Source organism: Eptesicus fuscus, chromosome 5 (genome assembly GCF_027574615.1).
Source record: "Eptesicus fuscus isolate TK198812 chromosome 5, DD_ASM_mEF_20220401, whole genome shotgun sequence".
NCBI lineage: Eukaryota > Metazoa > Chordata > Mammalia > Chiroptera > Vespertilionidae > Eptesicus > Eptesicus fuscus.
In genome coordinates, this window is record NC_072477.1 from 38,966,554 (window position 1) to 38,993,884 (window position 27,331).

The 27,331-nt window shown below is 40.4% G+C and overlaps 1 protein-coding gene across 2 annotated transcripts in view; it reads left to right on the forward strand.

The window, feature by feature from the left end:
- Positions 1 to 27,331, forward strand: part of FERMT2 (FERM domain containing kindlin 2) — a 67,465-nt gene that overhangs the window by 10,110 nt on the left and 30,024 nt on the right. For both annotated transcript variants that reach the window (XM_054716058.1, XM_054716059.1), the window contains exon 3: positions 15,942 to 16,175. In XM_054716058.1, coding sequence (XP_054572033.1) covers positions 15,942 to 16,175 — 234 coding nt within the window. The remainder of the gene's footprint in view (positions 1 to 15,941; positions 16,176 to 27,331) is intronic.

The window sequence follows — 27,331 nt, forward strand, 5'->3', positions numbered from 1 at the left end:
ATTAAAATGTGAGGCTTATATTTGGATTTCCTTTTCTTTTGCGATTCAGTTTTCAGATTTGATTATTTACTTGTAGAAGGACCAGCTAGTTTCAGTGTATTCTTGGGAGATTCTTACAGGTTTCAAGGTGGGGAGCTAATAATCTCTAGCCGGGAGGAGGTGACATCTGCCTTAAAATCTTTAGTCAATCTTTGCTCACATAGTATTTAACTATTTTATTTATTTATTTATTCATTCATTCCTCACCCTATGCTTAGCCAGAAGGGAGGGAGGGAGGGAAGAAAGGAGGAAGGGCGGGAAGGGAGAGGGGCATCTCTGTGAGAGACATCCATCTGTTGAGAGAGAAACATCTATCTGTTGCCTTCCATATGCTCCCCAACTGGGGATCAATCCTACAACCCAGGTACCCTGACTGGGAATAGAACCAGCAACCCTTCAGTGTACAGGACGATGCTCAACCGATTGAGCCACTATGGTCGGGCTTATCTATGCTATGCTTATATTATGCTGCAGCTAAAAATTACATCAGGTATTTTAAAGATCAATTGTAATTTCAGGGCATCAGTGTAATGATGCTTTTGATACCTTTTTCTTAATGGAGCACTCAGGGTTATGAATAAAATACCAATAAAGTGCCAGCATTTTTTTCCCCCCCTCTAACATTTTTTTTCTTTTTTATTGAATTTATTGAGGGTGACATTGGTTAATAAAATTATAGGTTTCAGGTGCACAATTCTGTAATACATTATCTGTATATTGTATTGTGTTTCACCACCCCAAGAAAGTGCCAGCATTATTAGATGATGTCTATTGGATAAGTGCCTTCCAGCTTCATTTTCCTTAACGTAGTTCCTTAAATTCAGATTTAAGAATTTCATAACTTTTTGAAAATTAAAAATAACTTGGAAAAAAGGCAGACAGTTGCTATGCCAATTTCAAAAGTTTTGTGCGAAGTGTTGATGACTTTTGTGGCTAGTGATAGAGTTCCTTGTTGTGGATTTGAACACTGACTACACTACCTATAAACTTTGTGACCTTGTGCCAAGCTAGGACTTGTGACTTAGTTTCCTTATAAGTGAAATGGGGATAATATATGTACCTCATAGGGTTGCTGTGAGGATTAAATGAATATGTGTGTGTGTAGTACCAGTTACAATAATTGTTACTATTTTATTGAGATCCTAATGGACCTCTAAGTTATCTCACTCTTAAATATCGTACAAGTTTGAGGGAATAAATGCCTTAAATAAGTTAGACTAGGAAAGAGGGGCCTTAGCATGAGAAGGAACATTCATGTGTACATGTTCCTGCATAAAGATAATTCTATACACTCTATTTTTGATAGGTTATGGAGACTTCTGTGGGGACAGGATTTGACCTCTCATCAGTAGCAGCAAAGCAGACATTTGTGGAGGGCCAAGCATTACATTAGGTAATGAGAAATAGTCCTCACTCAAAATGTCAGTGGTTTTCTAATACCAAAATGAAAAGATTGGTTTGAATGGATGGTCTGGCCGTGAAGTGCCGAGTAAGTGGTACAGGAAGGTGACGGAGCTTTAGAAGCAGATCAATGACTGGCCTCGTCTGAAGGAGCGTCGGGGTGAAAAGTTCGGAAGAAAGACACTCCAGGTTGAGGACTGCTGTGTTTATTGGAAACTAGCTTAGAGAAGTGGAAGGTAAGATAATAGAGAAGAAACATATAGCTAAGTGGGGAAATTGTACTGTTATTCCTTCCCTCACCCACTTAATATTTTAAATGAGAACCTACTAAATGCTAGGCACTGTACTAGGGATAGAAGAGACAAAATGTGAACAAAATTAACTCATTCCTTAGCCTCACTCAACTTGAAGTCTTAGGGGCAAGACAGTCTTTAAATAATTCATTGCTATAATGTGATGAGTATTATTAAAATTGAAATGGTTACGGGAGTATGTACCCAGGAACTTGACATAGGGTGTAGGGGAAAATTTCTAGAGGAAATTACTTTTAAACTGAGAGCTGAAAGTGGAGTAGGAATTAGAAGGGTGGCAAAGGACGTTAAGTGTGAGGCTATGGGGTGGAAAAACAGTAGGTTGGGAGATGAGAAGTCCCAAAAAGAGAGGTGGACCAAGGGAGGGTGGCCATTTGAAGAACTAAAGTCTAATGGAGGAGCCGTACTGGGGAACCAGTGGCCGGGCAGGCTTAAGAAATAAGCAGGTACTTAAAGTGCTTTGATAACCAGGTTTAAAAGATTGTGTTTTGTCCTGGTTGGTGGGCTCAGTGGTTAGAGCATCGGCCTGGGGACAGAGAGGGGAGGTCTCAGGTTCGATTCAAGGGCATGTACCTGGGTTGCAGGCACCCCGTCGGGACGCTTACGGGAGGCAACCAATCGATGTGTCTCTTTCACATCCATGTTTCTGTCTCTCCCCCGCCCCTCACCCCTTTCCTCTCCCACTCACTCCCTTTTACTCATTTAAAAAAAAAAAAAAAAAGAAACATTGGAAAAAATATCCTCGGGTGAGGATTAACAACAAAAGACTGTGTTATAATAAGAACTGTGAGATAGTATAAAAAGATTTTAAACAGGAAGAGACATCAGATTTTTATAAATTTGAAGTTCCTTGGGTACATATAAGTCAATAACAGAAGATATAAGCCTCTTGGATTCCAAGAAATGTTTTTTTCCGGTAGTCTACACTCCAGTCCTATATTAGGATTTGTTGGTACTTTCTGAGATAAATTTAAATTATCAAAGGCAATAAAATATTCAAAGTGATATCTTTTTTATACTATTGAATAGCTTGTGCCTTAGATCACCTTTAAAAGACAAATCCTATTAGCACTTCTATGCGTCAAATATTAGCTGATGAATTCAGCCCTGATGTTCCTCTCAGAATGTCAGATGTTGACATTGTATGGACCTGAGTCCAGTCTTCTAGGAACTAAGCCAAGTTGAACCAAATAAGTAGTAAGCCTTCAGGATTGGATGGAAAGTTACCCACCCTCTGGAAATGAATAATCGGCATACTTTCTATTTGTGCGCATTCTGTAATTGTATGCATGGTTTATGTGATAACACTTCTCAGCTACTTTGAGTTAGTATATTTTGTATCAGATATTAAGTTGAAATTGGTAGACATTATTTGGGGTTTGTAAGTAACTTGAAAAGATGATTTTGTTTTGAGGAGTGAATTCCTTGATTTTCAGTGTTAGCTATGTCACAGGAATATCCATTTGCCAACTTTTTATCAGAAGTTTCCTTTCTTTTTTAAAAATATATTTTTATTTATTTCAGAGAGGAAGAGGGAGAGAGATAGAAACATTAATGATGAGAGAGAATCATTGATCGGTTGCCTCCTGCATGCCCCACACTGGGGATGGAGCCCGCAACTCCAGGCAGGCACGTGACCTCCTGGTTCATGGGTCGATGCTCAATCATTGAGCCAAACTGGCCAAGCTTAGAAGTTTATTTTCTAAATGTTTTGCCTACTTGGTCAATTCATCTGCCTTAGTTAGTCATTGAAGCCTTAAAAGTTTGCTGAAACTCTCACCAGAATTTTATTCTGCTGCAGACCTTTGCCTTTAAGATTGCTTGAAATCTACCTCATAGTAGTCCTCTTACCTAGTGCAGGCCACTTAGCTCTGAGGTGGGAAAGATACCGAGGGAAGGCAGTAAATACATGCCCACGTGACACATACCTCATTGATCCCCGATGAGACCTGGTGTTTCCACTTTAGCAATCTCTTTACCTCCCTGTAGATGTACAGTCTATTTTCTTTCTCACCCCTTAATATCTATTTTTGTGAGAATGTGTTAAGTGCTGCTGGTATATATTAAATCATTAATAAATGTTTTAGTGCTGTTACTCAAGCCCTGGGCATTTTCTAGCTTTCCTCTTCCCGTTCCAGCTGTCCCCTCTCATCTCTTAATGGTCATCGTTACAACCTATGATTCCCTCGTAGACACGGCTCTCGTGTTTGGCTTCTCTTCAGGTTGTGCCTTAGGTCAGGTAGGTCCAGCTTGCAGCTGGTCTTGCTGCCAGCTCTTCCTTCTTCGGATGCATTCTCCACAGTCCCATCATGACCACCTCAGACCACAGTCTGATTGAGAGCCTGCGTTTTCTATACGACAGTTACTCTTAGCACATGTTGGAACCCCCCGCCCCCCCTTCTCTCTCACGACCCAGGTAAAACGTCACCTCTTCTTCAGAGCCTAAATCTTTCACATTTAAAGTTGGTGGCCTCTGTGGCATTTATCTGTTTAGCTCATTTGACTAATTGTGTCCCTCACTTGGACTATATGCACCTCTAGGATGGGAATTCTTGCTTACTAGTGTTATATTCCCAGGGCTAGCTTTATGTCTGGCGTACGGTAAGTACTGGGAAAATGTTGGTTCATTCATCTACTGATTGTGTACCTGAAGAGCAAAGCATTTCATTCACTTTGCCCCCTCTTGCCCTGAAAAAGAAGGAACAAGAACGCACATTCTAAAAGCAAGGGAGGGGGGGTCCTCACCTTTCTCAAAGCGGAAATGAAAAGGCGTCTGGGGAGAGAGAGACCAAAAGGCTGGAGGATAAGGAGTTTTTAAGAAAAAAGATTGTGATTCTATGGTGAAATTATTATTTAAAGTCCTCTATATTTCGGGAAATATGAGGGATACCATTGTAGAGTTAACTTTTAAAACATTTAAGCATTCATTTTACTTGATACACGTTATTGCCAATAATATCTCATTAGAAACATTAGAAGATTTGTTTCAGGAATTGAAGAGGAAAACAGAAACTGAAAGTTGTCTATTGTCAGTAGCTTAGTAAAGGAAAAAAACCTTGGCCTAAGACGACAACGTGCAGCTGGGAAAGAGGAAGGAGGCCGGTTAATTCTTGGAGTTTGTGGGAGGAGGACTGGGGAGGAGCCGGTTGCCTTACGTTAGCAGGAAGTCCCTGTCTCCCTCACAGTTTTCCAGCAGCATCTGCTCTCTTCCCCTCCAGTCCGCTCTCCGCCCGTGCCACTGCTGGTAGTTCTCACGAAGCATTAACCGCAAACGCCCATGATCAGTACAGTTTAATATTGCTGGTAATATTCTTTGGGTAACGTTAGATTGGGTAACAGTCTGATTTGGAACCTATTGTTTATAATGTTTCTCTGTGGTGAATCAGAATTCTAGGACTAACAAAGGAATGTTTGGAACATCATCATTTTGCACAGTAGGAATTGTCTTGAGCAAAGGAATCCATCCTTTTTAGAAGGGAGAAAGTCAGTTGTTTGATTCCCCATGTCTGGGGGAATCTCTGCCACATGTCTAGTTACATGGAAGCATGTTTTAATTCCGAAGTTAAGATAAAATGGATTTTTAACCATACAATTAAATGAACAAATCTTAATGTATTTCTTGATGGTTTAAGAATAATTTCCTTGTTGGGATTAATGTTTTCTTAGAGTAATGGAACACCTTTAACATTGGCAGTATGAGGATTCATTCATTTCTCAGCTGTTGTGTGCCAGGCACTGGGCTAGGTGCTAGAATTACAGGGTGGGGCAGAACACAGAGTTTATTCTTGTATTATTTATCAATTGTTGTATTTTCCATACGTACAACTGTAAACCTGCATTTGCCCCGCCCTGTATAAGGGTGATTGTCAGCCCCCGGGGAATGACAAGCAAGTGTTGAATAGCTCTTGGCTATTGTGTGGAAAGTACTGAGTGGAGTCAAGGAGACCCGTTAGGGGGCCGCTGCTGGGTCATTGGAAGAGATGATGGCTTGAAATAGGATGGTGCAGTGGAGATGGAAGTGGAGATTTTTGGAAGTGGAACTGAAGGGCTTGCTGATTAATGCAGGGAACGCAGGAAAGAGAAGAAGCCATTACTTTTAGGTTTCTCACTTGAGCAAATGGGTTGATAAGTGCTACTTTGTAACCATAGGGATAGGAGAAAATTGGGTTAAGTTTGGGGATACTAAGTTTGAGATGCCTGTGAGACATCCAGAGGGAGATGTGGAATAGACAGTAGGTTGTATCAGCTGGCGCTCTAAGCAAAAGGTTGGGCTGGTGAAAAAATGATGAGGGCAACATGCCATTTAAAGCCACGGGAATGGTTGAGATGTCTAGGGAGCCAGTGTAAGGAGAGACGTGCATGGCTCCTAGACGGCGGGAAGGCCGCAGAGCAGGTGGCAGGGTGGCTTCAGATAGGTAGGAGGAGAGAGGCTTCTTTCCTCCTAACCCAAAGGCAGGTGACCCGCTGGCTGCAGGTGGAAGGAGGTCTGTAGATCTGGTTGGCATGTAGGTGAGACAGTTCCAGTCTGATGGCATCTGTGTCCTCGGAGGTAGAATCCATGGTTGTCTACTGAGAAGGAGGATCCTCAGGAGTTTGAGGAGGGTTGAGAAGTTGGACGTACAGTGGCGGACAGAGGGACGGAGTGGGATTGCCCACTGATGTCTTGGACCCTGTTGACTCTAAATTTATAGTAATTGTTTCAGTCTGCCTGGTTGTGAAACGAAGGAGGAAAAAATCTTCTAAGTTTGGTAGGTGAGTGCCTCGGTGGTACAGTAAGGTGTGTGTGTGGGGGGGTGGGGGTGGGGGAGCGTGCGGTGGAGTTAGGAGGACACTGGCCCATGATGTCTGGTCTGGTCGGTTTGCATGACTCGCTTGGCAGTCGTGTCAGACCAGGCTGCTTAGTTTTGTTACTCGTGCTCCAGGATTGGCATGTTCTTTTTTTTGAGGAAGGGAGAGGGATAGAGAGTTAGAAACATCGACTAGAGAGAAACATCGATCAGCTGCCTCCTGCACACCCGCTACTGGGGATGTGCCCGCAACCAAGGTACATGCCCTTGACCAGAATTGAACCTGGGACCCTTCAGTCCGCAGGCCGGTGCTCTATCCACTGAGCCAAACCAGTTAGGGCGGCATGTTCTTTACCATCAGTAAAGACAGGCAAAAAACTCTTGAATATGGTAATAGTTGTTGTACCTAATTTGTGGTTCAAGAGGATTGTAAACAAAGGAAACAGCAGAAAGTGTCAACAATGTTAGCAAAATTAAAAAATGTCTATTTACCAAAAATAAGGCATGTGCCCAGAAAGCTTTTTTCTGTACTTAAGATTTAAAATGAAATGTTTGCTTACCAAAGATTATCTAACATGATATAAACGTTGCTTCTGGCCTATGGAAGTTAAGAGAATACTGAACAAATTTTACATTTCCTTCTTGATTAAAATTCTTTCTTAAATGTGCCGCTAGAACTAGAAGCCATTAAAAGTAATATCTTGTCTTCTCTTATTCCAAACTGTTACTAAGAGTTACTTATTTTTAAAATGTGGGTACTTAAGAAAAACAAGTTATTTGGTTAATTATCTATTTACCAGTTTCTTGACTTTTTAAACAAAAGTTTTTGTTCAAATGAGAGCAAAAAGTTGTATTTTAGAAGGCCATACCAAGTAGTAATTGCTGTAGCCCTATTAGGAATAGATTAAATATGTTATTATCAGTAGTGTATCTCAGCCCAGATGGTGTGGCTTAGGGGTTGAGTGTTGACCTATGAAGCAGGAGGTCATGGTTTGAGTCCCAGTCAGGGCACATGCCCAGGTTGTGGACCCGATCAGTGGGGTGGGGGTGGGGAGGCGTGCAGGAGGCAGCCAATTAATGATTCTCATTAATGTTTCTATCTCTCTCCCTCTCCCTTTCTCTCTGAAAATCAGTAAAAATATATTTTTTTAAAAATGGTGTATCTCAGTGAATTTCAACCTTTTCATCTCATGGCACATATAAAGTAATTACTAAAATTCTGCAGCACACCAAAAAAATTTTTTTTTTTTTGCTGATCTGACCAAAAAATCCCAGCGTATAACTTTTGATTCATTCACACCGGATGGCTCAATTGTTGTGTGGCTGTTGTCATTTTTATTTGACAGTCTCAGGGAAAAGAGGTCAGTGCCCCTGACTAAACAGTCAGGAATTGCATGTTTTACAAATTGTTGCAGCACACCGGCTGAAAATCGCTGTGGTACCTCCTTTCTTCCTGCTCCTCTTCTCTGCCGTGTGAGCTAGCTGTCATTGTATAAAGACGGACACATAATATTTTCTCTGTAGCAGGAAAAATTTTGAAATAGTTGTTTTCTTTTGTGACTCGTGGAGCAGGTGAACGCTTTGACACCAAAAGCTATTTGGTAGTAACCAGCATACAACCAATATCTGTGTGCTCAGCCCCCGATGATGAGTCCTACGCCTTCTGTTCCTTAAAACACACACGATGTCTTTGTGGAATAAATATACAACCACTTCTTGAATTTGAGGAGCATTCTATCACAGTTGAGGGAGGAGATTTTTATTGACTCAGGTAATGTTTAGCCATTTGCAATTTTAATTATATGAATTTGAGTGCCTGTCAGATACAATTTTATGTGCCACAGAGCACGGCATGATTGGCTCTACTAAGTAGGGGAGGGACACAGGAATAATGCTTTCCAGAATCCTGGCAAAATGGTTTGAAAAATTAACATGTTTTACCAAAAGTTATTATAGAAGACATTTGTCATCTCTATTATACCAGAATCTAAGTAATTCTTGACTTCTAAAAATTACTGAACAGGCTAAATGTATAAATAAATAATGAAACCCCTTTATTTCTCCCCTCACCAAGGAAAATAAACAAGAACTTCATAATAGTACAACATTTTTCCCCTTCAGTTTTTCTTTCTGAAAATGTTTGTAGTTATGGTAGGTTGCTTCTGAAAATCTAGAAATAATAATTTAAAATCACAATATACCAAATAAAAGAAAGTTATACGGTACCTGGAGCATAACTGAAAATCATAATATCGGGAAAATTGACTATTAGAATATGTTGCTGAGCACGGTCTACCCTTGAATGCTTTCATAAGACTGATGGAAACAAGCCTACCTTGGTGATGTCTGCTAACGCCTACCATGGCAAGTGTCTGGCTGATGTTTTACGTGTGTGTGTGTGTGTGTCTGTGTGTGTCTCTCTCTCTCTCTCTCTCTCTCTCTCTCTCTTTCTCCCTCCCTCCCTCTCCCATTCAGTTGTTTAATGTTATGTTTGAAACCAAGGCTGCCATTCCCAAAACGCAGAAATGTTTGTTTATTTTGAACATGGTTCGGGGCCCACGTTGTGATGGGGCGGGCGGTTAACCAGTTAACTGCCACAGTACTTTGAATTTAATTTAAAAAGTTCCGCCGCTTGCGTCTATAGACACTTATGGTTAACATGTATGAAAAGTAATTTCAACGTTTTAGAGTATGCAAATACAGGGATGTCAATAATTATTCCTTTATAAATCCTAATACCACACAAGAAAAATAAACTATTATTTAACTAATTAGTAGCATTTTCTTTTGCTTGCCATTATTTGTTCGTAATTATTTGAGAAGTCAATGTTCCTTTTAGAGTCAGCATGTTTTTATGCTTGTGGTTAGTCTGTAACTAGAGAAATAGGTAAATGTGTGTGTTGATATCAGAAATCTATTGTGTACACAGTGTTTATACAGGTTACAGTTGCATAGTGTGTTATGGTTTAACTTGCCACTGTAGAGACAAGTAGTGCTGTGACATGCTAGATAACCTAAGTACTTTAACGGCTATTGCATTGACATATGTTGCTTTATACACACACACACACACACACACACACACACACACACACACACAAATACACTTTGTGCAGTTAAGTATTTTTATTGTGCACTTAGGTGGATGGTTCTCAGTTGGTATAATATCATTTTTCTCAGGATTTTGGTCAGTTTAAACTTGGTTTTTGCTACCTCTGAGTAGAAAAGATATATTCTTGTGATATCCTGAGTGGAGCCATTTGTGGGACTTGATGTGGAGATACTATTAGCTTCAAAATAAGATATATAGTATAATACAAAGCTAGCACCAAAGAAAGATTTTTCTAGAAGGTGGGAAGACATTGTCTTGCAATTTAAGAGAGCCCAGTCAAGTCTCTAAAAAGTTTTGAAGTGACACTGTGACACAGTGACCTTCAGCTGAGGGTTAGTCAAATTAAAGAAGAAGAATTGTAAATATGTTTTAAGCTTAACAGGATCATTCCAGTCTGTTTAAGTAACCTCATACTAGCTTTCCCTTCTTAAAAAGAAGATTAAAAATACTGTTGGTCTTGCCGCCCCCTGTCTGCCCCTCCACCATCATTATTCTCCCCTCTGTAACAAAATGCTCAGGAAAAGTTGTCTCTTCCTATTTCTGTTTCCTTACTGCTCAACCATGGTAATTCGAACTGTCATGATTTCCACACCCACCTTAACTTTTCGTGTGGTCTCATTTCCACTCATGCATATCCCTGCCCCTGCAGTTCTTCAAAATTATCAGTGGTTATGAAATGTAAATCATTCCCTTCCTTAAAACCAAAGTAGTGTGGGCTGGGTCCAGGCATTCATGTATTTGAAAAGTTGCTCAGATAATGCTTATGTGAAACTAGTGGCCTGGTGCACGAAATTCGTGCACGGGGGGCGGGGGTTGTCCCTCAGCCCAGCCTGCACCCTTTCCAATCTGGGACATCCCTCTCGCAATCCAGGACTGCTGGCTCCTAACCGCTCATCTGCCTGTCTGCCTGATTGCCCCTAAACATAATGCCTGCCGGCCTGCTCGCTCCCAACTGTCCCCCCCACCCCCCGCCGGCCTGCTCGCCCCCAACTGCCCCCCCCCGCCAGCCTGATCACCCCCAACTGCCCCCCCCAGCCTGCTCACCCCCACCTGCCCTCCCCATTGACCTGCTCACCCCCAACTGCCCCCCCCCGCTGGCCTGATTGCCCCCAATTGACCCCCACTGATGGCCTGCTCTCCCCCAACTGGCCCCCCCTGCTGGCCTGCTCACCCCCAACTGCCCCCCACCCCCCGCCGGCCTGCTCACCACCAACGGCCCCCCCACCAGCCTGATCACCCACAACTGCCATCCCATCCTGGCCTGATCACCCACAACTGCCCTCCCCTCTTGGCCTCTAACCGCCTCTACCTCAGCCCCGCCACCATGGCTTTGTCCAGAAGAACATCCGGAAGGTCTCCTGGAAGGTCTCCTAGTCTAATTAGCATACTACCCTTTTATTAGTACAGATAGGCCGAAAACCACTGCTCTAGTGGCTTCTCTTGCACTCATAATAAAATCTAAATGACTCTGACCTTGTTCTGATGCCCTCTCCTCTTTTCTTTCCCTCCTCCACCCTAGTCCCCTTGGCTTTCTTCAAAGATGATGGAACTTGTTCTCATCACTCTCTGGCACTAGGACAGTGCCTACTGCTGAACACAGTACCTGTTCAGTAGATAGCTGTTGGATTAATGAGTATTTTATAGACACTGTTGTTATTCTGTAGCAGTGATCGCCCTATAATAAATGCTGTGTAGGTTGCTGGCATTTTGAATCTTCAAGAATGCTACTGAGCCGAAACCGGTTTGGCTCAGTGGATAGAGCGTCAGCCTGCGGACTGAAAGGTCCCGGGTTCGATTCCGGTCAAGGGCATGTACCTTGGTTTGCGGGCACATCCCCAGTGGGTGGTGTGCGGGAGGCAGCTGATCGATGTTTCTCTCTCATCAATGTTTCTAACTCTCTATCCCTCTCCCTTCCTCTCTGTAAAAAAGCAATAAAACATTTTAAAAAAAAAAAAAAAAAGAATGCTACTGAAAATTCTGCTATGGGAACATCTGTCACAGTCTAACCTATGAACCAGGAGGTCACGGTTTGATTCCTGGTCAGGCACATGCCCGGGATGCAGGCTGGAAACCCAGTGGGGGGCATTCAGAAAGCAGTTGATCAATGATTCTCTTGGATCATGGATGTTTCTAGGTCTCTCCCTTCCTCTCTGAAATCAACAGTCTAACTGTTCCGTCTTCCAGGACTGTAAATGCCTGATTTTCCCTGTTTCCTTACTGCTCAACCATGGTAATTCAAACCATGTATACCTTGGATTTCTGTCTCTTGGCATGTACACCATTGACACTTCCGATCTTTTCTGGTGTCCTGTTTCTGCTTTTGTTTTGTGTAATTTCTCTTTCCTATATTGTTATTTGTCCACTATTTTCTGTGGGTAAAAAAGACTGATCTTGCTAGTGTTGCCAGTCAGTGAGAGACTCTCCTTCTGTGGGTACACTACTCATATGGTGTCTAGTACATCTTTGTCTCATTATTTGGATTGTATGCCCATTCTTGTCTCATTATTCTTGCTGTGTGCAGCTACTAGCTGCTCCTTTGGTGTGAAACACCATGATGGTTGGACTTTAAAGGGAAGATGGCATCGGGGGAAGTATCTGTTTCTCAGGTCAGAGTTTGAAGCCTAATTGATGGAAAGTCGAGATTTTACATCAGGGGCCCCGCAGAGTTTTTCTGTAAAACTCCAGAGAGTAATGCTTTGGGCTTTGTGGGTACTGAGGTCTCTGTCACAACTACTCTGCCCTGCTGCTGTAGTGCAGAGCAGTCGTAGACGCTGTGAAACATGTGAGCGTGCCCGTGTTCCATAAAACTATGAACACGGAAATTTGAATTTTATATAAAAATTATGTGAATATTGTTATTTTTTTATCCCCTGTGACATTGTGATTTATAAAAAATATATATTTAATCATTTAGATGACCAAAATATATTTCTCATATCCATTTGGTCTTCCATAATTGCTGGCTCTCAGCTCCTGGGACTCCTGGGACTCCTGGAACATTTCCCAAGTGTTGGGAGGTGTATTTTGTTAATGAATTGCCTTTTGGAAAGCACCTAAGGATGGGGGCTGGTTGCCAGGAGACCCAACCATATAATTAGAGGGTTGGAATTTTTTTTCTTTTTCCCAATTATAGTTGACATACAATATTATATTAGTTTCAGGTATACAGCATAATGATTAGACATTTATATGATTATACTAGAGGCTCAGTGCATGAAATTTGTGCACAGGGGCGGGGGGGTCCCCTCAGCCCAGCCTGCACCCTCTCCAATCTGGGACCGCTGGCTCCTAACTGCTCACCTGCCTGCCTGCCTGATCGCCCCTAACCACTTCTGCCTGCTGGCTTGTCACCCCTCACTGCCCCTCCCCTGCTGGCCTGGTTGCCCCATGCAGCCTGCTGTTCAGTCATTTGGTCGTCCCTCATTACCCCACCTGCCGGCCTTGTCGTCTCAAGCAGCCTACTGTTCGGTCGTTACTGTGAGGGTGTCCTGACAAATTTGCATATTACCCTTTTATTAGTATAGATAACTTAGGAAATGAAGGGTTGGAAATTTCATATATATATATATATATATATATATATATATATATGTATATATATATATAAATATAAATTGATTTCAGAGAGGAAGGGAGAGAGCTAGAAACATCCATGATCCAAGAGAATCATTGATCAACTGCTTCCTGCATGTCCCCCACTGTGTTTCGAGCCTGCATCCTGGGCACAGGAATCAAACCATGACTTCCTGGTTCATAGGTTGATGCTCAACCACTGAGCCGCACCGGCAGGGAGGTCAGTTTGATTCCTGGAGGTTAGAGGGGCTGGAGGTTGAATCCGTTGCCAATGGGCAATGATTTTAATCAATTGTGACTACATAATGAAGCCTCCATAAAAATCCACAAGCACAGGGTTGGGAAAGCTTCTGGTTTGGTGGAGATGCAGGGAGAGTGGCAGCCTGGAGATGGGATGGGAGCCCTGCGCCCCTTCCCACATTCCTTGCCCTATGCGTCTTCCCATCTGGCTGCTCCTTGGTTACACAGTGAGCCAGTGATCTAGTAAATAATGTGTTTCACTGGGTACTGTGAGCCATTCTAGCAAAGTTATCAAACCCAGGGGAGGGGGTCACGGGAACCTCTGGTTTATAGCCTGTCATTGAGAAGAACAGGTGACAACCTGGACTTGCAATTAGCATTTTGAGTTGGAGGGGGTTGCTGGTACCTTCCTCTGCAGCCAGTCCGTCAGAAGTACATAATCTGGGCTTGCATCCAGCGTCTGAAGTGTGTGTGGTGGGGCAGGTCTGGGAGGACTGAACTCTTAACCTGTGGAACCTGATGCTGGCTCCTGGCGGATAGCCTCAGAATTGAGTCGAATTCTTGAACACCCTTCTGGTGTCTGAGAATCATTTGCTTGTGTGGGAACACCTCTCTCCCCCCACCGGGCAATTGGATCTGGGAACCCAAGTCATCCTCAAATCATATAAGAGTCTAAAAAAAAATGTTCTTAGCTGGTGGGCCATCCAAAACCAGGCAGAAGGCAGGATTTGGCCCTGGGGCCATTCACACTAATGACCATCCCTATATAGTTTTGACTTGAAAAGTCCGATTCCTGACCTGCTGTGAAAAGGCCTTTTAACACTCTACATTGTTGATGCTGTCTTTAAATTTTAAACTTCTGGTGTTGGTGACCAATGGCCTCTTTATGAATTTTATCTGTAACTTATTCCAAAGAGCTACTCGGCTCCTTATCACGCAGTGTCTTAGACTCTGTTTCAGCACCTTGCTTACTGCTGGGCCACATTCGAGACGGCAGTTTAGTATGTCTTTACAGTACTGCCTTCTGTCCTGATACCATTGTAAAACAGCAGTTTTGTCTGTTTGTACGAGCATTTCTTTTAAGCTTGTACAAATGCTGTGAGGGCTCCTCCCCCGCCCCAGCTCACTGGCTGCCGTGACAGCGGACAGGTCCTGAGGTCTCTGAGTTTGCTCTGCCTGAGTGTGGGTGGTCAGTCCCTTGCATGGCAGCCAGGAAGTGCTGGGAACTTAATGGTCCTGAGAGCAACCCTCAACCCAGGAAGTGTAGGTTTGAGTTTTTATAGGCAAGTATGTTATTTTCTAGGGTTTTGTGTGTTTTTTTTTTCCTTCCCCTGGAAGGCTTTGTTTGACTGTTCTTTTTTTTTTTTTTTTTTTTTAAGTATCATTTTCCCTTTTTTTGGTTCATAGTGTAACATGTCCGGAAAGTTTTCACTATTATTGCTCCTTTAAAAACTAGCTGGCCACGCGTGGCTCAGTTGATTTGGGCATCGGCCGGTGCACCCCAAGGTCATAAGTCCCATTCCTGTTTGGTACATGTGCAGGACGCAGCCAATCCGTGTTTTGCTCTCATCCATCTTTCTCTCTCTCTCTCCTCCCTTCCCCTCTCTCTAAAAATCAGTTAAGAAAAAAAAAAAAGAACAAAACTAGTTGGAGTTAGATTTAGATTGTATGTGTATTTTGCTGGTTGACTGTTAACAGCTGCCTTATCTGGGGTAGCCAAATCTTACATAAATTATATTCTTTATTTGGTTTTATTTAATTGCATAGGGCTGTTAAATAGTTTAACAAATATTAACATTTTCTGTTACACTTGTACCAAAATACATTGGGGGGAAAGTTAGCATGACTTTACAAATTACTTTTCTTGGAATATATTTGGGACATCATGTAGGTTTTTGTTTGTTTTTTGTCTTTCTCTTAGATTGTCCTGTTACCTGTGAGTGGCTTTTTCCCCATGCTCTCCTTCCCCTAGGCAATTGGTGTTTGCTCACTCTGGTTCCCTGTCTTACTTTTCACCGCTACTTACCCACCTCAACACACTTCTGCAGCTTCACTAACTTCAGCCTTCTCACCTACTCTATCATCAGAATATTGTCCATTCCTCAAGGCGGGGCTCAGAATCCACCAACTCCACTCTATTATTTATCCTTCAGATTCCTGCCCCCAGGGTTCTCTCTGTTCCCTGAATGACTAGAGAGAGTGTTTACCCTGTCATCCTGGAGTCCCCTCTTCTACCTCCCGTAGGCATTATTAGGGGCCCAGGGTCTTCTGCCCCAGCTACCTGTATACTGGCTTCCTGGGCAGAGATGTGTTTTTCAGCTGTTAGTATTTCTTTTGTGCCTGTCCCATAATAGGAACTTAGTATTTAATTGTTTATATTAAATACCCAATTATTTAGTTTTCTGCTTTTAAATTTCTCTCTAGGTAATCTTGGTCATTTTTTAAGTATTTTGTTTGTACCTTTTTTTTTTTTTATAGATGTAAAAAAAGATTGGTCTGACCATGCTCTCTGGTGGGAAAAGAAGAGAACTTGGCTTCTTAAGACACATTGGACCTTGGATAAGTATGGCATTCAGGCGGATGCTAAGCTTCAGTTCACTCCCCAGCACAAACTGCTCCGACTGCAACTTCCCAACATGAAGTATGTGAAAGTGAAAGTGAATTTTTCTGATAGAGTCTTCAAAGCTGTTTCTGACATCTGTAAGACTTTTAGTAAGTATTCGATACATTCTTCATGAAAGTATGAGTTGTGTGAAGCATGTATGCTATGACTGATGACTGACACTTAGCTTATCTCAAGGAGCAGGGGTTGGGGTCCCCTCTCTATGTCTGTATATTTATGAAAGTTTTACTTTATTCTTTAAAGTTTTTGTATTACTTTAAGATAAAGAAATATGTAGATTTTTTTCCTTTCTAGAAGTATATCGGGTATTTATTATGTAATACTTCATTCTGATGACGTATTTTTATGGGAAAGAGAAGAGGACAGGGAAGGAAACTGGTATTATTTTCAGAGGGATGTAGCTTTTGCAGTGTTTCCTTCACGTCAGTCACTATTTGATTTTAGCGATTCAGGCAGATTATGTCACTTCCCGCATCCAGGGCCTGACAAAGCTCCTAAGGAAATGGCTATGAGTGTTGTCTTCCTTAACCAGCCTACAATTTGAATACTCTTTTAGGAATTCTGTTTATGCTTTCTGACATGAGATGTGGATTAATTTTGGCTGACCCAATTATGTCATGTGACTAAAAGAATTCAGCCATCAGTGAAAATGTGAATTGTCATCTTTATCACTAGTTTATAACTATTGTGCTATAGATTAGAGTTGCAATTTTCAAACAGTGTGCCATAAGAATTTTTAAAACATGCAATACCTAACTATTTAGTCAGGGCACTGACTTCTTTTCCCTTAGATTATCAAATAAAAAAATGACACCAGCCAAAACAATAGCTGTCTGGTGTGAATTAATCAAAATTATACCTGTATTTTTTTGGTGTGCTGCAAAGTTTTAGTAATTAGTTTATGGGTGCTGTGAGATGAAAAAGGTTGAAAATCGCTGGCTTAGGGGGAGATACAGGTATGTTGACATTACTATTTTGATCTAATGACTCTGAAATTATAATGGTTTTTATGTTAATGAAATTTATTTATTTATTTATTTTTTTGTTAATGAAATTTTTAAGAAAAATTAAAGTAACAGAAAAGTACAGGTAACTGTATAACAATTACCTACTTATAGAATTAATTATCTAAATTAATAGTTTATATCATTTGCCAAACTTTTTTTTTAATATATATTTTTATTGATTTCAGAGAGGAAGGGAGAAGGAGAGAGAGATAGAAACATCAATGATGAGAGAGAACCATTGATTGGCTGCCTCCTACACACCCCCTACTGGGGACCAAGCCCACAACCCAGGCATGTGCCCTTGACCAGAATCCAACCTGGGACCTTTCAGTCTGTAGGCCAACACTCTATCCACTGAGCCAAACCGGCTAGGGCCATTTTGCCAAACTCTTCAGTCAAAATAATAAAGATAAAGTTTTGAGTTACATTCTCTTAATTTCCCTTCAAAAGCAACTACTATCATAAATGTAATGTGTATCTTCTCAGTACTTTTAAATCTACATAAACACACACATAAGCATGTATTTACAGCTATGTGTAAATATATACCCCAAAATAATATATGTTAGTTACTTCCATTGCTGTGTGGGTATTTTCTTATACTGTTTTGAACATGTGTGCAGGAATTTCTCTTGTGTGCTCAAGTAAAAAGTAGAATTGTTTTAAGTGTACACACAATTCATTTCAGAGGACTGACAAATTGCTCTCCCAAGAGGTTCCACCTGTTTACATTCCAACCCACAATGGATGAAAACCCCTCGTTCCAAATCATCACTAACATTTGAATGTTGTCAGTTTTTAGTGTTTGCTTCTCTGAGTGAAAAAAAAAATACACAATTTCATTTTCGTTTATAAAGTTAAATATGTTTTTGTATCTTTGTTGGCCATCTAATCTAAGTTTCTTCTATTTTAAATTGCCTGTTTATTAATTTTTTAAAAAATAGATAAATGATATGAACTTGATTTTTAGAGTAGCTTTAGGTTCACAGCAAAATTGAGGAGAAAGTACAGAGTTTCCATTTACCCACATTCCACTGTCAACATTCTCCACCAGAGTGGTACATTTGTTGCAAAGAGAAGCCTCCATTGACACATCATTATTATCCAGAATCAGTGGCTTACATTAGATTTCCTTGGTGTTATACCGTCTGTGGGTTTGGACAAATGTATAATGACATGTATCCATCATTATTGTATCATACAGAGTAGTTGCACTGCCCTCAGAATCTTGTGTTCTATTCTTCCCTTCCTTCCCCAGCCCTTGGCAACCACTAATTTCTTCACTGTCTCCATAGTTTTGCCTTTTCCAAAATGTCTTACAGTTGGAATCATAGAGTATGTTTTTTCAAATTGGTTTCTTTCACTTAGCAATATGCATTTAAGTTTTATTCATGTATTTTCATGGCTTGATAGCTCATTTCTTTTTGGCACTAAAAAATATTCCAGCCCTCGCCGAAACCGGTTTGGCTCAGTGGATAGAGCGTCGGCCTGCGGACTGAGGGGTCCCAGGTTCGATTCCGGTCAAGGGCATGTACCTTGGTTGCGGGCACATCCCCAGTAGGGGTTGTGCAGGAGGCAGCTGATCGATGTTTCTCTATCATCTATGTTTCTCTCTATCCCTCTCTCTTCCTCTCTGTAAAAAATCAATAAAATATATTTTTTTAAAAATATTCCAGCCCTGACCAGTGTGGCTTAGTTGGTTGAGCAACGTCCTGTGCACCAAGAGGTTCGATACCCAGTCAGGGCACATGCCTGGATTTTGGGCTCTATCCTAGGGGGTTGGGGGACAGTGCAGGAGCCCGCTGATCAGATATTTCTCTCTCACATCCGATGTTTCTCTTTCTCTCCTTCTCCTTTCCTCTCTCTCTAAAAATCTAAACATTAAAAAAAAAAAAAGAAAAGAAATGAGTAACTTTAAAATATATATATTCCATTGTCTGGATGTGCCAAAGTTCATACATTCTCCTATTGAAGGACATCTTGGTTGTTTACAAGTTACACAATTGTAAATACAGCTGCTATAAGCTTTCCATGTGTAGGATTTTGTGTGGACATAATATTTTCAACTCCTTTGGGTCAATACTAAGGAATGTGATTGTTGGATCAGATGGTAAGAATGTGTTTTGCCAAACTGTCTTCCAAAGTAGTTGTGCCATTTTGCATTTACACCAGCAATGAACGAGAGTTTCTGTTGCTTTAAGTTGTCACCAGCATTTGTTGTTGTCAGTGGCCTGATTCGTGGCCATTCTAATAGATGTGCGATGGTATCTCATTATTGTTTTAATTTGCATTTTCCTGATGACGTGATATGGAGCATCTTTTAATAAGCTCCTTTGCCATCTACATCTTCCTTGGTGAGGTGTCTGTTAAGGACTTTGGCCTATTTTTTAATCAGGTTGTTTATTGTCTAATTGTTGCGTTTTAAAAGTTCTTCATATATTTTGGATAACAGTCCTTTATCAGGTAAGTCTCATGCACATATTTTCTCCCAGTCTGTGGCTTGCCTTTCCATAACCTTTGACAGTTTCTTTCAGAGAGCAGAAATTAATTTTAATGAACTCCAGCTTATCAGTTATTCTTTATTTTATTATGCTTTTGTTGTATCTAAAAAGTCATCACCAGCCCCAAGGTCATGTAGATCAGCGGTCGCCAATCTTTTGGACCTCACGGACCATCGGTTGGCGGCCGCTGATCTAGATTTTTTCCCATGTTATCTTCCAGGAGTGTTATAGTTTGCGTTTTACATTTAGGCCTGTGATACATTTTGAGTCAATTTTTGTGAAGATGAAAGGTCTGAATCTAGGTTCATTTTTTTTGCACTTGGATATCCAGTTGTGCTAGCACCGTTTTTTGAAAAATTATGTGATAGTTGGCAGTTTCTTACAAAGCTAAACGTAGTCTTACCACATGATTTAGCAGTTGTGTTCTTAAGTATTTACTCAATTGATTCTAAATTTTTGACCACATAAAAACCTACCTGTGTAAACTCACAGATACAACAGAATGGTGGTTACCAGAGGCGAAGAGGGTTCGGGGAGGATAAAGAGGGTAAGGGTGGTCAAATATATGGTAACTAGACTTTGGGTGGTGAATACACAATGGAGTATACAGATATTATATAAAGTTGTGCATCTGAAACTTACATCCTTGATATTTTCTAGCCATATACCTTTTTTTAATATATATAAAATATGTTTTTATTGATTTTAGAGAGAGAGGGAGGGAGAAAGAGAAACATTGATTGGCTGCCTCCTACATGTCCCCTACTGGGATCAAGCCTGCAATCCAGCATTTGCCCTGACCGGGAATTGAACTGGTGTCCTCTTGGCGCATGGGTTAAAGTTCAACCATTGAGCCACACCAGCTGGGCTCTAGCCATATACCTTTTTTTTTTTTTTTTAAATATATTTTATTGATTTTTTTAACAGAGAGGAAGGGAGAGGGATAGAGAGTTAGAAACATCAACGAGAGAGAAACATCGACCAGGTGCCTCCTGCACATTCCCCACTGGGGATGTGCCCGCAACCAAGGTACATGCCCTTGACCAGAATCGAACCCGGGACCCTTCAGTCCGCAGGCCGACGCTCTATCCACTGAGCCAAACCGGTCAGGGCCATATACCTTTTTGAAAGCCATCATTTGTTCAGTGAAGCATTATTTATAATAACAAAACCATTTCTTTTACAGAAATTTCAAATTGAACATGTTCAAAACCGAGCTCCAAATACTTTTCCTATCTTATGCTTTTTTATTTATCGTTTGCTTAGTTGTCAACCAGTATCTTGCTGATTCTTACACATTCCACATTCTCTAGAATTTTCATGGTCAAATACATTACCTGATAATAAACCCCCACCCCCGCCTTTTCCCCTTTTCAGTTACTCTGAAGCCCTCCGTCATCTGCTCCAGTAATCTGGGGTGGATGTTTTCTAGGCTAAGGTGCACCGTCATAGCCCCGGGACTTCCCTTTACCTTTGTCCAAGGAAAATGTCTTTATCTTGGTTTCTTTGTGGTAGACTATATCCTCCGTCAGTGTACTAAGAAAAAGGTGAGTTTTTGAGATGATATATTTGAAAATGTCTTTATTTTGCTCTTTGACAGAGTTATTGGGTTGAAATTTATTTTTCCTCAGATTTGGGAAGTCATTTTCAGTTGTATTTTAGCTTCCAGTGTTGCTCTTGATAGTCCTGATAGAGTTCTTACATTTTATTTTCCTCCTTTCTTTGTGGGCTGCTTTTTCTCTTTGGGAACGTACAGGATCTTTTCTTTTTCCTGCAGTTTTGGAATTTCACAGTAATGTGCCCTAATTCCTCCTTTGTTTCCTCTGTTCTTTCTGTTACTAGTACTTAGTCAGACTTGGTTCTTAGATTGACCCTCTTATATGACTTTATATCTCTTCTGTTGGATTTTTTTATGTGAATATCAAATTTTAATTTTCAGTGGTGTATATTTTTATCTAGATGTTTGTTACCAGGTATCCATGAATACATTTCAGATTTGTTGACTATATAAATTAAGCCTCAACAAAATAGTAAGTAAGTGAGTAAATAAATAAATAAATAAAACAGGAAAGACCCCTCCCTCCCCTTGTTAATATCCAAGGTCTCTCTTTAAAGCCCCAGTTGTTCTTTATAACATCCTATATATCTCTCATAGATGTCATTGTCCTATCTTTCTGACAATTGTAATTAAGCGTTTTTTGTTTTATTCTTTTACTCAAGTTGTTTTTCTTTTCATTTGGTATCTTTTATGTTAGAATCTCTGTGAGTTTTCCATAAACTTAGCAGCCTAAGTTTACTGCCACATGTAAAGACACAAATGTATTGTCTCACAGTTTCTGTAGGTTAAAAGTTCTGGCACAGCCAGGCTGAGCTGAGTCCTACACTTAGAGTTTTATAAGATGTCCATGGGACTATGTTCGTTCCTGAAGGTTCTGAGAAAGAATTCTCTATGGAAGAATTTGGTTCCCTGTGGTTGTAGGACTGAATTCCCCCTGGTTTGTCTGCCAGAGGTCATTCTTGCTCCTAGAGGCCTCCTGAATTCGTGGGCTTGTGGCCTCCTTCCTCGGTCTTCAAAGCCAGCAACAGCGAGAACAGTTCTTCTTAGGCGGCGAATCCGACCTTGCCTTCTGTCTTGTCTCTCCTCTGCTTCTCTCTGCTTCCTTTTCTGTTTGGAAGGCCTCCTGTGATTTCATTAGACCTACCTAGACAAGCCAGGATATTCTCCCCAAAATCAGTGGATTAATAACTTTAATTCCATTTGCAAAGTCTCTTCCCAGCAGTTCCTCAATTAGTGTATAATTGTATACTCAGGGACTGGAATTTTAAGGGGATATCTCTAGAATTCTTACCACAGAGGCCTTTCTCAGATGTCTGCCAATCACTGACAGTTCATTCATACATCTTAATGAGGGGGCGCTACCACTGGGTTAGGAGTGGGGTTTAGTTTGTCGCCCCTCTGCAGGGGATTCTCCCAACATGGGCAGTGGTGGCATTTACAACTGTGGGTACACTGCGAATTATTCAGTGTGGGCCCACTAGAGTGCAACGCATAAACCATTAGGTCTCTTAGAATGTTAAATCTTGTTTCTTTTCTGAGCAGTCTAGAAAATGATGATTTGATTTTACTAATTAAATTAGAAAATATGGCTTAAAAGATATACCTGAAATATAAATGAGTTTCTGAATCTACATAATCCTAACAATTAGTGTTAATGCATCATACCCCCCAAATTACATTTGAGGTTAAGTGGGTTAACTTCTTTATACTTTGAATATATAAGATTTAAGAAAATCCTTTATTTTTAATTGTGTAACGTTAAAGAATATGCTGCTCTATTTTTAAACTTAAAAAAAAAAAAAGAAATCAGATACACCTAGAAGCTTTTGAGAAAGTGGTAGAATTTAAGGAACATTTATTTTTAACATGATTTCTGCTGTCTAATACTTAAGATGTACTTACCCAAAGTTATTAATAATTAAAAAGAAGTTAGCCCGGTTTGGCTCAGTGGATAGAGCGTCGGCCTGTGGATTGAAGGGTCCTGGGGTTCAATTCCAGTCAAGGGTACATGCCCGGGTTGCAGGCTTGATCCCCAGTAGGGGGCGTAATGTTTCTCTCTCTTCCTCTCCCTTCCTCTCTGAAATCAATAAAAATATATATTTTTTAAAAAGTAATTATGTTCACCTACTGTCTGGGTAACCTCTCTGTTTAGGATGTTTTTTTCTGGTAATTTTATTTTGATGTTTCAGAAAAAAATTCCCCAGAAAATAGCCTGTAACATACAGAACAAAACAAAAACCTAATGTGTATCAGTTTTCCTAATGGTGGAATTCAGATAACCAACAGAGAAACAAAAGACCTGTATAGTTATTAATATATTTATTTGGGCTTCTTTTTTTATTAAACTTGGGATAAGGTATATATATATATATTTTTTTTAAAAATTCAAAGTTGTTTGCCAATATGTTAATTTTTACAGCAAGTTAACTTTGATTTGAAGAAATCTAATAGAAAAATGAGCAAAGAGAAGAAATAGATATAAATGGCTAAAAACCCTTTAGGAAATGTATAACATCATTACTTATTAAATGTAAATTAAAACAAGGAGATAAACATAAGCAAGCTTTTAAAAATAACACATGCCCATCTTTTGTACACTTTTGCCTTAAAATTATTACAACCTTTGATCCAGGATTCTACTTCAATGAATTCCTAAAGAAAGAAAATGTGGGAAAATATGTACATAGATAGATGTTTATATAACCATTATTTATAATGGACTCAGTCTTAAAAGAATGGTTGAATTATGATATATCTACACAGAATTTTTTACATCTATTAGAGTGACCACTTATTTACATAGTCATATCCCATTTTTCAAGAACATGTTTTAAGGGACTTGATTATTTATACTTTTTGTAATTTCTAAATGATTGTATAATTTTTAAAGTTAGAGAAAAGCATTAACATCTAAAACTTACAAAGTACTTGTTATATGCCTGCCCTGTTCAAGGAATGTTACCCGTATGAATCATTTAATTTTCACAGCAACTGCCTGAGGGGTGCGATTATTTTCATTTTACAGATGAGGAAACCAAGACACTGACAGTTGAGTATCTAGCCAAAGTCACGCAGCTAACAAATAGTGGCGCTGAGATTTGAATCCAGGTAGTTTGGGTTGGTACTTCTAACTCAAATTGTGCCTCATTAGCCCTGCAGCAGTATGTCCATCTAAGTTTCAGGTCCCCTACAAACAAAAAGCTTCCTGAATTTGTGATACTGGATTGCATCTGGTGGATATTGTGGGCCTCCGAAGGTACAAACTGCCACATGTAAAACTTGGATCTAGTAGCATTACAAGTTACACAGTGATTTGTATTGTTTTCTGCTCTGTTCATACCCTGACAGATAATGTAGTGCCGCCAAACATTATACTATACTAGAGGCCCAGTGCATGGATTCATGCACCAGTGGGATCCCTCAGCCTGGCCTGCAGGGATTGGGCCAAAACTGGCTCTCCAACATCCCCCGAGAGGTCCCAGATTGCCAAAGGGCTGTTCTCGGGTGACGCACCCTGGAATCGGGCTCCCTCCTCTCTGGTTCCAGGTGCATCAGCCAAGAACTGCAACTGCCAAGTCACCATAGCTCAACAGCTCCTGCATTGAGCATCATCCCCCTGGTGGTCAGTGCACATCATAGCTACTGGTTGGATGGTCGGGCGGTAGGATGGTCACTTAGGCTTTTATATATAGAGATAGACCCAGTGCTTCTCCCTTCTGCTATTTTTTTTTCTTAGCTCTCCCAGTCTTTACGTTCTTTATTTTTATAATTAACTTTATCCTGGTATAATTGGTATAAAATAAGTTGAACCTATTTAAAGTGTACAGTTTTTTGAGTGTTGACATATCTGAGAAACTACCATAATCAGGACACAGAACATTTCATTTAGCCCTCAAACTTTAGCCAGACAACCACTGATGTGCTCTGTCACTGTAGATTTGTTGTCATGTTCTTGGAATTTTATGAATGGAATCATACAGCATGCACCCTTTTCTCCTTGGCTTCTAGCAGTTAGTGTGATGGTTGGGCGATACATTCGTGTTATTGCATGTGTCAGTAGTTTGTCTCTTTTCCTCATGCGTTGTGTTCCATTGTATGAGTATTCCACTGACATGAAAGAAAACATTTTGTTTATCCACTTGGGTTAATACAATTCAGGCTTTTATGAATAAAGTGATTACAAATGTGCTGTTCATTTTCTTGAGATAAGAACTAGTAGTGAATGTTTGAGTTGTATGTGTTTAACTTTATAAGAAACTAGCGTTCCCGTTGCAGGAAAAATCCTGCAATAGGATTTCCTGCTGCACTCTACCCTGCCTCCGCTCCTCCCTTGTCGCCCGCCCCGCCTTCTCCGCCAGCCCGCCTGCTTTTCCCTTCGCCCCCCACCCTGACTTCGCTCCTCCCTTCCCCTCCCCCACGCCGCCCCCCCCCCCCCCCCCCCGGCTTGCTTGCTTCTTCGAAGCTTTACTCCCTTCTGCAGCTCTTGGCTTCTTTCGAGGCTGTCTTGATATGCAAATTAGCCGCCATCTTTGTTGGGGTAATTTGCATACTCGTCCTGATTGGTTGATGGGCGTGGCTTGGCTGGTGGGCGTGGCTTGGGTGTAGCGAAGGTGCGGTCAATTTGCATATTTGGCTATTATTAGATAGGATTGCCAGACTGTTAAAAAAATTTTCTCATTTCACATTCCCACCAGCTGGGTATGAGGGTTCCTCCTCCACATCCTCACCCACACAGGGTATTATCAGTCTTATAATAATGTTGGCTACTCTGATGCGTATATAATGCTATCTCATGGTTTTAATTTGTATTTTCCTGACCAATAATGTTGGGCATCTCTGCATGTGTTGCTTAGCCATTCTTGTGTATTCTTTGGCAAAGTGCTTGTCCAAATCTTTACCCCATTGGTCTGAGTTGTATGGGTTATTTTTATATTTTAGATATAAGTCCTTTGTCAGGTATACATAAATGTTTTGTGAATATTTTGTCCCAGTATACAGCTTGCCTTTTTGTTTCCTCAACAGTATCTTTCAAAGAGCAGGTTTTTGTTTTTGGCTTCTTAAAAAAAATTTTATTTAATGGTTTTTTTAAGAGAGAGAGAGAGAAACATGAATTGCCTCTTCACTCATTTGTACATTCATTGGTTGATTCTTGTATGTGCCCTGACCAGGGATTGAACTCACAAACTTGGGCATATTGGGATGATGCTCTAACCAACTGAGCTACCTGGCTGTTTTTTGTTGTTGTTGTTTTTTTTAAAAAAAGAAGAAGGAGGAGGCCCTAGCTTGTTTGGCTCAGTGGATAGAGTGTTGGCCTATGGACTGAAGGGTCCCAGGTTCGATTCCGGCCAAGGGCACATGCCCAGGTTGCAGGCTCAGTCCCGTTTGTTGAAATTATTATCCTTTCCCCTTGAATCGCTATGGCACCTTTGTTCAAAATAACTGACCACCTATATATGGGTCTGTTTCTGGGCCCTGTCTTCCGTTCATTTATATGTCTTATCACTTAGCCAATAATTGCACAGTCTTGATTGCTGTATCTTTATGATGTCTTGAAATCAGGTAGTGTAAGTTTTCCAACTTTATTCTTTTTAAAAATTGCTTTGACTATTCTAGGATTGTTCTTATTTCCACATACATTTTACAGTCAATTTGTGCAAAAAAGCAAGTTGAAATTTTGAATAGGATATTCCATTGAGTTTTTAGCTCATTTTGGGGAGAATTGACTTAACAATTCTTAAAGTTCATGGACATGGTAATATATATAATATATAATGTCATGTATACCTATTTGAATTCCTTTTATTACTTTCATTTAACTGTTTTGCCTCTAATCAGATTCTCCACATAAATTAATAGAATCAACACAGAAACTTGTAGCCATTTGATACAAGGCAGAAAAGTTTGACTCAATTAAAAATTTGAGATTTGATAATGATATGAAAGTATTTTCATTACATTTACTTTACATGCAGAATGAATGAGGGCTGCCATATATTATAAAGCTTATTTCTTATGGTTTTAGATAAAAATAAATATATAAGTAAGAATTCTTATATTTTCTTTTTGTGCCATAGATCATTATCTTGTCACTTTGAGGTTACTACATGTATTAGATAGGTGTGAATTAAGAGTGCTTTACTGGTAGGGGAGGGTGGGGGTAAGGAGGAGAGATCAACCAA